General features: G+C 40.1%; 1 protein-coding gene across 4 annotated transcripts in view; it reads right to left on the reverse strand.

The window, feature by feature from the left end:
• PPP1R12B (protein phosphatase 1 regulatory subunit 12B) overlaps positions 1-13,816 on the reverse strand; it is a 203,499-nt gene that overhangs the window by 117,038 nt on the left and 72,645 nt on the right. For 2 of the 4 annotated variants that reach the window (XM_077772122.1, XM_077772125.1), the window contains exons 9-13: positions 8,694-8,806; positions 5,665-5,868; positions 4,514-4,596; positions 3,197-3,322; positions 317-499 (exon numbers count right to left, since the gene is read on the reverse strand). In XM_077772122.1, the coding sequence (XP_077628248.1) occupies positions 317-499; positions 3,197-3,322; positions 4,514-4,596; positions 5,665-5,868; positions 8,694-8,806 (709 nt within the window). The remainder of the gene's footprint in view (positions 1-316; positions 500-3,196; positions 3,323-4,513; positions 4,597-5,664; positions 5,869-8,693; positions 8,807-13,816) is intronic. The other 2 variants (XM_077772123.1, XM_077772126.1) reach the window with 1 other exon arrangement.

Below are 13,816 nucleotides of genomic sequence, written 5' to 3' on the forward strand. Positions count from 1 at the left end.
GTATGATGATATTTTTAATATGTACTTTACCACACTAGGATGACCCTTACAATTGTAACCACACAAAAGCTATCATTTTAAGTTGATGCCTACACACCAAGTACAAAGATATGTACCCTGATTATTAAATGAGCAACTGTCGACTGGCCAATACAAATAAAAACAAAAGCATCCTTGTTAAATAATAGACATTTTTACAGGGATTCAAACTTGTTTCCACAGTGACAAAGTCTCTTTGGTTCAAATCTCATGTGTGTATCCATCCAGAGGCATTAGTTTTGATGACTGTAACTCAAATGGCTCCAAGAAGCCTTACCTGCCGTGGTGTACAGATGCAGTAGTGTTTGCACTGATTGGTGCAGGGCAAGAAGAGGCAGGTTGCCACTTGCTGCCCCGAGAGGTAGATGAACCAATGGTAATGGGTGAGGTAGCAGGAGATGAATTGCGATTGGCTGAAATGTAGGGACTTGTGGGGTCACTACTTCTACCAAAGGAAGCACTGCAAAACAGTACACAGTCACTTTCTTCAGGACGTGCTGCTCACCCACCATTTCCCAGCACCACCTTCCGCCCCCAAGATTGTGCATTAAAAGGAATGTAGACCAAAGAGAGGGTATGGCAACTGGGAAGTGGAGTGATCAACTCCAGCTAGAGTCGGGTCACTGGCAGCAAGCAGGCATCTGTCAATCATCCAAAAGAGTGAAGGAATGGGGAGGAGAGAGAATATGCAATAAGAGAAAGCAGAAGAGTCGTATATTGGAATAGAATACAGGCTAAGGAAAAGAAATATTAGGAAATAGGACAATTGTATTAGAAAGAGTAATTCCCAACAAATTCCAAGGCAAAAAATCATGCAACCCCAAATGTCTACCTGATACAGAAACAGCGCTGCAGAAACTAAAGTAAGACCAAGAAGTTGGAGAGGTTTTGAAGTAGAAACTTAAAATTAAAGAGTGGAAAGGAATAAAAAAGCTCTGTGGGGAAAGAATGTCTCTGAGAACTGTGGGTATTATTTAGCCTCAAACAAACCCCTCTTTGGGAGGATTCCAAGGTTGAAGTCTAGAAAGTAGTATTGCACGGGCAATAGAAGGCAACTTTTCTTTGTTTCAAATGAAGATAAGTAGAAACCACCTCAACTGAAGCAAAAAAATTACTTGAGTTGGAACTTCTTTTAAAAAAAACTCCTTGACTATTATAGTAATGACACACTAGAGGTGACCAAAACAAGCTATGAAGTCTTCTTTGGTAATGATGCATTTTACAGGGACAAAGGAAAGGAATTTCTGCCTAAGGACAAGAGATGAACTAGAAAATGGAAAGTCTGCTGAGGTCCAGCACAGCCCAAGGCTGCCAAACACCTTCTTGTACTTTCTTTTTAAAATAGTGATAGCATACAATTCTTCCCTTTTGAAATGAGCATAAAATGAGATTTCATACAATCAAAAAATGCTTATGGGGCACCTGGGTGGCTCACTGGGTTAAGTGTCTGACTCTTGATCTTGGCTCAGGTCATGATCTCATCATGATCTCATGGTTCATGGGACTGAGCCCTACATTGGGCTCCATGCTGACAGTGCAGAAGATGCTTGGGATTCTCTCTCTCCCTCTCTCTGCCCCTCCCCCACTCACACACACATGCACTCTCTTTCTCTCTCTCTCTCAAAATAAATAAATTTTTAAAAATGCTTAAAGGGTGATAGAGGTTTGGAATTCCAAAGCATGAAGCAAGTTGTAGATTTTTTTCAAAAAGCACTCACATAGTTAAGCCTGCTTCCCACCCTAAACAGGGGCAGTCCCTTTCTCTCCTGTTTGCCATAATTATGCCAAACTACATCTAACCAGATGCTACTAACTCAATCCATTTGCTAACGATTTGGATCATGAAAAAGAACAACCATATCCTACCACAGTGTAACTGGGTGCTTGGAAATTAAAAGGCAGCTTTCTCTTTCCTAGATCTAGAACACCGTTCTCTTAGAAAAGTTTTCTTGGTCTTGGATGCAATCATGAAAAGTAATAATGTATCTAGATGGATTAAGGCCATAGCCTTGAAGACAAATAGGTGACAGTTTTATTGAACCAAAAAACACTGGATTTGTATATAGAATAAAGCTTCAGTGAAATCACTGAACTATACTTGTATACTTTCAAAGTTGAGCCTTTTCTTACAGGATGTGTCTGCAGAACTGAAGACCGTTAAAAGGCAGCAGTAGTTGTTTGTTTTATAGCTTACTAGTTCCCATGTTCTTGTATTAACTAGTCGATAAGATTCTTCTGATCAAGTGGAAATGAGTTTTGAACCCAAATACATAGTTTATAACAAAAGGCTGTTTCCAGGGCAGCAAACCAATCATCTATGAAACCGAATGATGAGGCCCATGGCATGAAGAGGCAGTGGAGGGGCTGAGTAAATGAAAGTGAAGAAAGAATTCAAAGTAAGCAATGAGAATCAGATTCTTCCATATCAGCAGCAAAGTTCAAATTAAAATACTAATTAAGTGTATCTTATAGCTTAATGGCTCTGGCAAAGGTGCTTTGCTTGCTGGCTGGTACATGGCAAAGAAATAATTGCAGAAAAGACAATATAGATGAGAAAAGGGGAAGGAAACCCAAGTACCTTCTCTGCACCAAACTTGCGAGTTTCTCATCTTGATGGATCTGGGGGCCATTAAAGTCATAAAAAAAAAAAAAAAACTCAAGTCCCTAAATTAACAGGCTTCAATATGAAACTTCTTTAATGCAATACAAAACTGTCCCCATTACCCACCCCCCTCACCACCCTAGAGGGTCCCTCCCTTCCTCCCCACGAAAATACAACTTGAGATGAGAACTACTCTAGTTTTAGAAAAAGGAAAGCTAGCTACTGGACAAAGGTGCTTTAAATTCAGTCCTACTCAGAGATTACTAGAAGTCACTTCCAGTTGAAGATTTTAATAGGACTGAGAGGAGAGAGCATAAATTCAGACCTGTCTGTGGTGAGAATTTGGAATTAGCTTATTTTAATTCAGTTAGGAAAATAAATTATTATGTTAATTTAAAATTAGTCAAGATGTTACTCCCAGGAAATCTAAAAGTAATTCATTTTTTTGATTCATTTTTGTGGTGCTAATTGGATGTAAAACAGCATGCAATTATTACCCATATACCCATGGCTGGAGTGAAGAAAAATCATCTCCCACCCCTGGGAGCCTGGTACCTTTTCAAGTAGGTTGATACATAGGTAGAAGGAGCAATTGTCTGCGGAGTTTCCCTTCCCTTCGCTTCATCCCTCCACAGCTGCCGAGTATAGGACCCACTCCTTACTAGATTGACAGCTGATTCTCTGCAGAGGCACGAAAGAAAAACAAAACAAAACACTGATTCCTACCACTAATTTCACCCATGATACAATGCAAACTGGGAGAGAAGAGCCAGAGAGGGAAACTGTAATATGGCTGAAGAAATAGATACATTTTCAAGTGATACTGTGTTTTATATACCTGTTTTCTGTATGGCTTCAGGATGAGTCAAGTATTACTGTCTGCTTTCTTTTGTCAACTTCAAAGCCAACTAATTTCAATAGGTACCAAATCCTTATGTTAAAGATCTCCCAATTCTTTTGTAATGAGAAGTCACTTTTGTTTCTCCTTTAAAGGGTTTTACAAACCAACAGGTTGTTCATAAGTAAGCAGAGAAGAGGATGGTGGGGGAGATGAAGTCTGTCACAGAGAAAGAGGAAACCACCACAGAAAAGGAAACAGAAGAAATTGCTGGAAGCCTACTTAACATTATAAATAATAAGCCCTCCAGGAAAGGATATTATAGTAGGATTTCTAATCATAATTGTTCCCTCAGGGCTGAGGCTACAAAAGCTGTGGGCCTCCATCTTTCACAGAGCTCTCCAGAATAGTTCTTCTCAAACTTGAATGTGCGTGTGAAGGGCCCAGAGAATTTTGTTAAAATGCAGACTCTAACTCAGTAGGTCTGAGGTGGGGCCTGAGATTCTGCATTCCTAACATGCTTACAGATGGCAGCAGTGTGGCTGGTTGGGGGGACCACACCTCGAAACGCAAGGTTCTAGGTGAGGCTCTGCTCCGAGACACAGCAGTACTTCAAAATCCTCACATTCACTTTAACTGATGAGGAAGACTTGAAATCTTATCTACTTACAAATTAGAGGCTGATCATTCATTAAAGAATACTATTTTTGGTGTTTACTATGGAACAGGTCATGTGCTAGCCACCAGGGGTCCTTGAGAAACTGGACAGACATAACCCTAAAATGAATTCACCCTTGGAAGGGTCAGGGAAGACTTCCTAAAGACAGTAATATCTAAGCTGAAGTGAGAGCCTGAAGGGTGAAGAACTGGCAAAGCAAGGGACTAAGGGTTGGGAGGTGTTCTAAGCAGAAGGAAGAAACAGTTCATAACATGCTAAGGGCACCTGTGAAAAGACAGCAGCAGAGAGATGGCCAAGACATCACTATGCCCAGCAAAGTTAAAGAGGACCGTTGTTTGGCCTGTATTAGGATTACCTGTTCTCCTTTTCTTCAATGTCACTTGTGCTGCTGAGCCTCCGGGGTGCTAGTGAACTAAAATAGCTCTTGTTTTCTCTCTCCTGTAAAATCAAAACAAGCACAGAGAAGGGACAATACAACACTGATTCAGTGTAACATCTTGGGTAAACAGCAGAGCTTAACATATATATATAATCTTATTTCTGTATCTAATACCAATTCCGGTTTGAGTGGTATGACAAAAGATTAGCTTTCAAAGGCTAATTCCTATTTTTTCTCCATTAAAAACCAATACGTAGGGAAATGACTGTCATGGGAAAAGCCAGGATGATCAAATAAGGAAAACGGCAGCACAAATTACACACAGCAGCAGCCTTGCCAAAAGAGATGGAGCCTTTGAAAAACCACAGCCAGAAAGCTCCGCTCTAAAGTTCTTGATGAAATAAGTCTTATTTCTTCCCCAGTCTATCTTCTCTTGGAAATGTGGCTTCACGTACAACAAATATGCTGCAGAGTTAATCCAGCCAATATACCTCACCCCCCTGGTGGAGTCTCCAGAAATACAACATCGAGCAAAGGAACCAGGATTACAAGAAGACCTGACCCCAGAGAAGAGCATCAAGTGAGCCCTTGAAAATCTGGAACCAAAAGATAAGAAATAAAAATGTACTGATCTTGGATGATTATGTAGATAAGCTGTTTGTGAAGTTAGCCTGATCATATATCTAGTAATGAAAAAAATAAGACATTTAAACATTTTTCTTTAAGTGCTAATTTGCCTGAGCTTCATCAGGATTGAAAACCTGGCTAAGGAACTTTGCTTCTAAACACTGAAAGGATATATTGCTGGTATTGGCTTAAGGGAGTCTTTTAGGCCATATCCAAATTTTTAGGTTCTAATTTTCCCCCCTAGGAAAGGAGGGTAAGGAAGAATGAACAGAAGTTATGCCAAAAGGTAAAGGTGTTTTTTTTTTTCTCTTTTTTTGGCTGACTAATAATAGCAAACAAATAGCTAATTGATTAAACTACCAATGTGCCATCTCTTTTTAAAGACTTTGTACTTCCAGAATCAAATCAGGGACCAGAAAACACTTTCATGTGTTCCTATGACTGAGTTTTCACAGAAGGGAACCGCCCAGGAATTCTCCCATACGCTGCCTAAACCACACCTTCTCTTTGTTGTCCAGCAGAGCAGAAATCCGAGGGCTTGATGATGACCGGTAGATGGAAGAGCCTCGGTCCCTTAGGGCTTCTCTGGAATTGGCCACCTCACTCAGCATGTTGTGGCTGCCAGTTTTTCTGAGTCCCAGTCTCCATGAAGAAGGAGATTCATCTTTGGGCTCTTCCGGCTTGTTAAAAAGGCTGGAGGAGAACTATGAGGGGAAAAGCAAAGAAAAGAAAAGGGGGGGATGGGGGAGGTCCTGATGATTCTTTTCAGCCTGTTTGTTTTTTCCCCACACTTAACTAAGTTCAGTGAGGCAATATAAGGCAGTTCAAGGAGAACAAATACATAGGAGGCTTTCTGCCAATGTTCCCCTCCTCACCTGGCAGATGCTAATAACCTCTCAAGGCTCCCTTTCTCCCTGAGCCAGAAATAACCTCAGATTCTTAACACAGACAGAGTTGCTCTCTGAGAAATTAAACACTATTTGCTCTCTTAGCAATGAGTACTGACCTAGAACACCAGGACATCCACATTCTAGTAAAAGCCATTTCTCTTGCTTGACTCACTATGTAACTAACTGAAAATAGGACATTTTACTTCTCTAGGTCTCAACATGCTCATCTACAAAATGGTGATAATGAGCTTAATTCCTTCTTATAATATGTGGAGACCGGAAAACACAGAGGAGCCAATGTATAAATATGCTTTAAGGTACCGTGATAAGACCATGGGAAACTGATGTAAGTTAATACTAATAAAGATACTAAAAGCTGCTCTGCTCAAATTCTAATCGCTTATTTCAAGAAAATAGTTTATTTGATCTTGGCCATGTGTTTCAGATTTCACCGAGCAGCCAAATTAAAAAGAAAAAAAAATAGTATAAGTCACAGAGTTGCCATCTTTTAGATTGTTGCCAGGAGAACATCTTTCAAAAACATCATTACCATTTCCATCACCATCATTTCATTAAAAAAATAAAAACATTTTAACATCAGAAAAGAAAGCTTTCTGGAGGGGCGCCTGGGTGGCTTAGTCGGTTAAGCGTCCGACTTTCACTTAGGTCGTGATCTCACTTAGGTCTTGGGTTTGAGCCCCGCATCAGGCTCTGTGCTGACTGCCAGCTCAGAGCCTGGAGCCTGTTTCAGTCTGTGACTCCCTCTCTCTCTGACCCTCCCCTGCTCATGCTGTCTCTCTCTCTCTCTCTCTCCTAGAAATAAATTAAAAAAAAAAAAAAAGAAAGAAAGAAAGCTTTCTGGAAAGCTTACAGGGTCTTTAATGATCTCATTTTATCAGGAAGTACAGAGAGCATCATAGACTTCATGTTAGCCTGATGACCAGCCTGGAGTACAAGTGGTCTTTACAGCATCAGCCCACAGTCCTTCCCTGGGATTGGGGGCCCCTCTGCAAGTCAGCTGTGGTCCTTCTCCAGGTATGAGGCCACCTTTATTGCCTGGAGTAGTGAAAATGCAACAGAAACACTAAATCACTCATCTCCAGCTCACACTCAGATTTTCTTTTTAGTCGTCTGAATGTACGTCCCCCTTCCAGCTTTAGAGGCTCAATCATCTCAACTCTTTACAAGTCACCCTGATTCTGAGAGGAAAAATGCTTTTCCCAGCATTATTTTAGCAAAGTGGAATAAGTCTATGTGTATATATATATAATATTATTATATATGCCCAATGTGGGGCTTGAACTCATGACCCTGAGATCAAGGGTCGNTTTATTTTATTTATTTATTTTTTAGATGTTTATTTATTTTTGAGAAAGAGAGAGAGAAAAAGAGGAGGAGGAAAGGGCAGAGAAAGAAAGGGACAGAGGAGCCCAAGTGGGCTCTGTGCTGATAGTAGCAAGCCTGATGCAGGGCTCAAACTCACAAACTATGAAGTCATGACCTGAGCCAAAGCTGGATGTTCGACCAACTGTGCCACCTAAGTGCCCCAATTTAGTATTTTTCCTTTTAAAAATAAAACAAGAAGTCTAGTTACACCTAGAAACAGTGGGAGTATGTGAGGTACAGCTAAATGACCGGATGATGAGTGAGGGCTGTTTCTATCTGAAACATCTCTACGGATTCACAATGATGCTCTTAGGAATAAATAAGTAACCAAACCTTTGTTTCCTCATCTTCCTATGATATGACAGTGATATTATAATCCTGTCTTTTCAATTCATGAGGTACTAAGAAGATCAGTAAGTTACTATCTATAAAACCACAGAGCTCTTTCATCAGCTTTCTTCCCAAGAACTCAGATCAATTCTTAACCTCAAAACTAATGGTATATTTTGTAAAGCAGAATAATTATTCAACTCTGTCTCTGACTAGAAGCCCACAGCTTCTCAGAGGCCTGGACCAAGTTGCAGGAAGATGTGTCTCTGGTATTTCAACAAGTTCTTCCTATCTCTGCTCTCTACTCATCATAAACTATAAAGACTTTACTTATTAAACTAAAATTTTAAACAAGAAGAAAAGGACAGAAGTCCTCAAATCAATTAATTCTGAATGCTAGATATATTCCCCACCCAGTCTGAGATTTATGTATACTTACCTTAGCCTTAGATATGAAGAAAATAGGCAACTGACAAAATATCTTTGGTCCAGATTACTATATCCTATGTTATCTAATCACATTGTAGCCAAATTTGTTTGGTGATGGATTCGTCCTTTTTGTGAGCAATGTTACAAATGTAATATATGTGCCCACCCCCAATTCCACACCCTGAAGCCCTAATCCTCAGTGTGACTGCACTTGGAGATAAGGTGTCTGTCCACAAACTAGGAAGAGAGTCCTTACTAGGAACTGAGTCAGCTGGCACGGTGACCTTGGACATCCTAGACTCCAGAATTGTAAGAAATAGATTTCTATTATTTAAAGCCACCTGGTTGGTGGTATTTTGTCAAGGCCCTAAGCAGACTAAGACAGGCAAGATCTATCTGAATTATTTGGCAAGAATGTATCTCTAAGGCCTTTCAAACTGTTCGTTAGGATAGTAGGACAAATATAATTTTCAAATTAATTCCAAAATACTCACTCTCCTAGCTGAAGAGGCAGAGAAGGTATTCTGAGCTGGTGGTGGTATCTGTTCCGTAATAATACTCTTGCTTTCAGAGTTGGAATGGTTGTCAATGGCTTCTGGCTTTTTATCTATTATTTAAGACAAGAGAAGCAACAAGGGCAAGTATGAAAATCTTATCTGTGTATATGTATGTACTTTTCTGCTAACAGAAATGGTTTACCCATTATCAAAACAGATTAGTAGGGCTATGTAATGCTTAGACTCAAACTAAAATGAAGTCTCTAGCAACTGTTGCCAAAAGGAAATAAATTCAACGGTATTCCTTTGTTGGTAGGCTCTACTTCCTTGATATACAACTGAAAACTTTCTCCATATTATGTATCATATATAAAATTTATCAGTATGTATATACTAAGAATCTACTCTGTTTTGGGAGTTTGGGCAGGAAAAACCAGATAGATCTTGCTTTCTAGGTAATTACAATCAAGAAAAGATATAAGATGCATAATAACAATAGCAACAACATAAGCTCATATATGTTAGGTGCCAAATTGATTGAGTCAGATTAAACAGGGCTTTATGAGTTCAGAGTAAATCCTCTCAGGGAAGAAACAACAAGGAAAGATGCCATAGAGAAAGCTGGAAGACAAATACCAATTGGCAGGAGGAAGAAAGGATATGAGTAATGACTCTGAAATCAAAATACATACATCTGTTGGTCAGTAAATTTAAGTCTAAGCAGGACTAATTTAAGCAGGCTTAATTAAAGTAACGAGTTTCCTTGGGATTACAATAGGAAATAAAGGTAGAAAGAATTACAGAGGATTGTAAATTAAGCCACAGAACTACAATTGGTGAATCCTCTTAATAAACAGGAACAGTCCATCTTACAGGGCCATCAGGTAGAAATATTGTCTGTCTCCTTCACTGTTATATATCAGATAGCCAGTACAGTGCCTACACCTCGTAGGTGTGCTGGGGCTTCTAATCTATGTAGTCTGGAAACAGAGTCCCAGGGTAATCCACCTATGAATTATGTGACAATTTTAAGCCACATCCCAGCTGTGTGACATTGAGCAAATTACTTAACATATATGAACTCTATTTTCTCACTGACTAATCAGGAATTTAATTCTTGCCTATGAGTTGCTCTAAAGACTGGAGACAAGGAGCGCCTGGGTGGCTCGGCTGGTTGAGCATCCAACTTCGGCTCAGGTTATGATCTTAAGGTTTGTGAGCTCAAGCCCTGTATCAGGCTCTGTTCTGACAGCTCAGAGTTTGGAGCCTGTTTCAGATTCTGTGTCTCCCTCTCTCTCTGCCCCTCCTCCTGCTCTATCTCTCTGTCTCTCAAAAATAAACAAACATTAAAAAAAAAAAAAAGACTAGACACAATGTCTTTAAACTGAACAGCTCATGGGGCACCTGGGTGGCTCAGTCGGTTGAGCGTCTGACTTTGGCTCAGGTCATGATCTCATGGTTCATGGGTTTGAGCCCCACATCAGGCTCTGTGCTGACAGCTCAGAGCCTGGAGCCTGTCTTCAGATTCTGTGTCTTCTCTCTCCCTGACCCTCCCCTGCTCATGCTGCCTCTATCTCTCTCTCAAAAATAAATAGAACATTTAAAAAAATTAAAATAAACTGAACAGCTCAATGTCTGGCCATAATGAGTCCCTAATAAATAGTTATTATTATTAATGCTATCATTTTTTTGTGGTTATTGTGAATATTCAAGGCATTCTTTAAGTATTATCTGAGTATCTATATCCCCAGGAAACATACCTTACTAGCCAAATGCAACAGACCATTACAGTAAGAAACTCCCAATGAATCTATACCCCTGTGTAGTGGCCTCTCAGATTGATTCTGGGTTTGGTAGTGTGACTTTCTATGGCCACTGGGACATCAGCAAATGTGACATATAAGCAGAGGCTTGGAAAGTGCTTGTGCACTGAATCTTGCCTTTTCTACTTGCAGAATCCAACTACCGTATGAAGACGCAGGGGCTAGTCTCCTTGATGATAAGACAAACACTTGCTTCAAACATCCTAACCAAACACCAGAAAGGTGAGAAGGCCACCCAGGACCAGCCATCCCCCAGCTGACTTACCAACTGACCACCAACACATAACAAAGTCCAGTATTATTACATGGAGGAGAGAAAAACCATCCTAGTGAAGCCCTTCCCAAATTGCCAACTCATAGAGTTGGGTCCATAAAAATGGTTGTTTAAGCACCACTAAATTTGGGGATGGCCTGTTATTCAGCAATAGATAACTAATACACCAAATGTTTAAGCCAAATAAATGAAAGAAGAAAATAGAACTCCAAATCAAACTGCTTACATTCACCTCAAAATAGAATTAGTATTCTTTACAAATACAATTTATATGTAAGACATATGAAACATGTTATTTTATGGACCTTTAAAAACAGGATCAATGCAAAAACAAATCCAGGATAAATGCATTCAACAAATACTTGTTCAGTACATACATAAAGTGTCAGGCATCATTTGGAAAGGTTTAGACATAATCCAGTTCCCCAATTTCTCCCAACATATACTTATATATACTTATTGAGCACCCACTATGTAGAAGGAAGGCCCTGTGCTAGGCATCATGGAAGACAGAAAGATAAACAAGACACACAATACATTTCAGCGCTTCCCCAGTTGGTAGGGGAAGAACAGAGAAGATGAGAAAGAAATGGAAATAACGCTAAGTAGTGTAAGTAATATAAAAGAGATTCAGACACATAGCTAGCTGTCAGAGGAGGGAAGAAAAACTTGTATCTGTGACAGTAAGGCTTCAAAAGGAAGTTGATTTGAGCTGGGCTTTGAGACATGAGTAAAACTTCAACTGGCAGAAATGAGCAGGGTAGCTTGCTGGGTGGGACCATCTGGTTTCTGCCTCCATCAGGCTCCTAAACTGCTGAAATTACCAGTGTATTGCTGTCTCTTTCTTGATCTCTCCCTTCCCACTACTACCCTGGCTTTTCTGTTTTCCTCAACCTTTATGACCATACCTTCTTTGCCTCCTTTACTTCCTAAACACACCATTCTTTTTTTGTAACATCTTTTCTCTATCATCTCTCCCTTGGGAAATCTCATTTTTTTTTTCACAGCTTTAGCTTTCACTTTTTAGGCAGATAACTTCCTTTTTTTTTAATGAATATAATTTATTGTCAAATTGGCTTACATATAACACCCAGTGCTCATCTCAACAAGTGCCCTCCTCAATCCCCATAACCCATTTTCCCCTCCCTCCCATTTCCACATCCACCCTCAGTTTGTTCTTTGTATTGAAGAGCCTTATGTGGTTTGCCTTCCTCCCTTTCTGTTTGTAACTATTTTTCCCCCATTCTTTCCCCCGTGGTCTTCTATTAAGTTTCTCAAGATTCAGGGGCACCTGGGTGGCTCAGTTGGTTAAGTGTCTGACTTCGGCTCAGGTCATTATCTCACAGGTTCATGAGCCCTGCGTCAGGCTCTGTGTTGACAGCTAGCTCAGAGCCTGGAGCCTGTTTCAGATTCTGTATCTCCTTCTCTCTCTGACCCTCCCCTGCTCATGCTGTCTCTCTCTCTATCTCTCTCTCTCAGAAATAAATAAAAAATTAAAAAATATATTTAAAAATCCATATATGAGTGAAAACATATGATATCTGTCCTTCTCTGACTGACTTATTTCACTCAGCATAATACCTTCCAGTTCCATGCACGTTGCTGCAAATGGCAGGATTTCATTCTTTCTCATTTTAGGCAGATACTTTCCACATTTCATTCTGCCTCTGCCACTCTGAGGAGTCCCAGATCAAAGTCAGGATCTTAGACATGCCACTTGCCAAGTATTAGACCCAATCTGCCTAACCTCCTACAGGGTCAATTTCCCATAATAATACATTGGTGATGACATGTACCTCAAAGTGTGGTTGTAAATGCATTGCAGAGTAAAAGAGCACTACACAAATGTAAAGTGTTGTTATAATCCCTCAAACTAAGCACAATCTTTCTTTTTTAAATTTAAATGTGTACTTATTTTTAAGAGAGATAGAGAAAGAATAGGAGCAATAAAGAAAGAAGTGGAAGGAGGGGGTGGGGAGAGAAGATCCAAAGCGGGTTTTGTGCAGACAGCAGAGAGCCTGATGTGGGGCTCAAACTCGCAAACTGTGAGGTCATGACCTGAGCTGAAGTCACACCCTTAACCCACTGAGCCACCCAGGTGCCTAAATACAAAATACAATCTTTCTCACTAGTGAATACCACTGACTACACTTATCTCTCTCATGTGACATGTATTTGATTCATGTATCTGCCTTCCTATTCCCCTGTATCTCCTAGATGTGTTCAGCAAAAGCATTTAATGAATGTGAATGCTTAGCCTCTGCCTGGCATCTCACAGAGACCCAGGAGTAAATGATAACCTAGAGTTTCCAGCCGAAATGAGGAGTGCAACAAAGGAGATAAGCAACAAGTGTTAGAGGGATGCAAACAGGGGAGCAATTATCATGGGGTGGGAGAACAGTGAAGTGGTCCATTCCTTTTCAGCTTCTTATACAGGAAAACCTGAAGAAAGGCTTCTTCAGTGTGGTAAATTGCATAGCTTCTGACAGAAATCACTCAATAAACATTTGATGACCAGAAATGAATTCAAAGACACAAATAAATGTTCAAGGGAAGAAAAACTCAAGGCATGTTTATGGAAACCAAACAATCCAGTTTGGCTCATTGATGATGCTGCCTAGGCCCTGGACAGCACTGGAAAGGTGAGCTGGAGATGGATTATGAAAGATCTTGAAGGTTAGGCTACAGGGTCTGGGACTTGCTCTACAGGCAAAGACACGAGTGAGGAAGGTGATCATAGATAGTTTCTGAACAGGGGTGTAGCATAATCAAAAGGGTGCTGTGGGTGTTTTACTCCAACAGCAATGTAGAGATGGGCTGCAGGGCACCAGAGACCTGAGGCATGGGTACATACCACAAACCAATTATAGTAGTTCACACAGCTCCCTGCCATTCTTCTAATAGCTTGGAAGCTAACAAAGTGATCTAGCACAGAGCAAGACCAGATAGTAATACCTGAAACCTAAGACATGTAAGTACTCAAAAAACAATAAAAACATAAAAAAGACGAATATATATAAATT

The sequence above is a fragment of the Crocuta crocuta genome, unplaced genomic scaffold, assembly GCF_008692635.1.
Source record: "Crocuta crocuta isolate KB4526 unplaced genomic scaffold, BGI_CrCroc_1.0 scaffold318, whole genome shotgun sequence".
Taxonomy (NCBI): domain Eukaryota; kingdom Metazoa; phylum Chordata; class Mammalia; order Carnivora; family Hyaenidae; genus Crocuta; species Crocuta crocuta.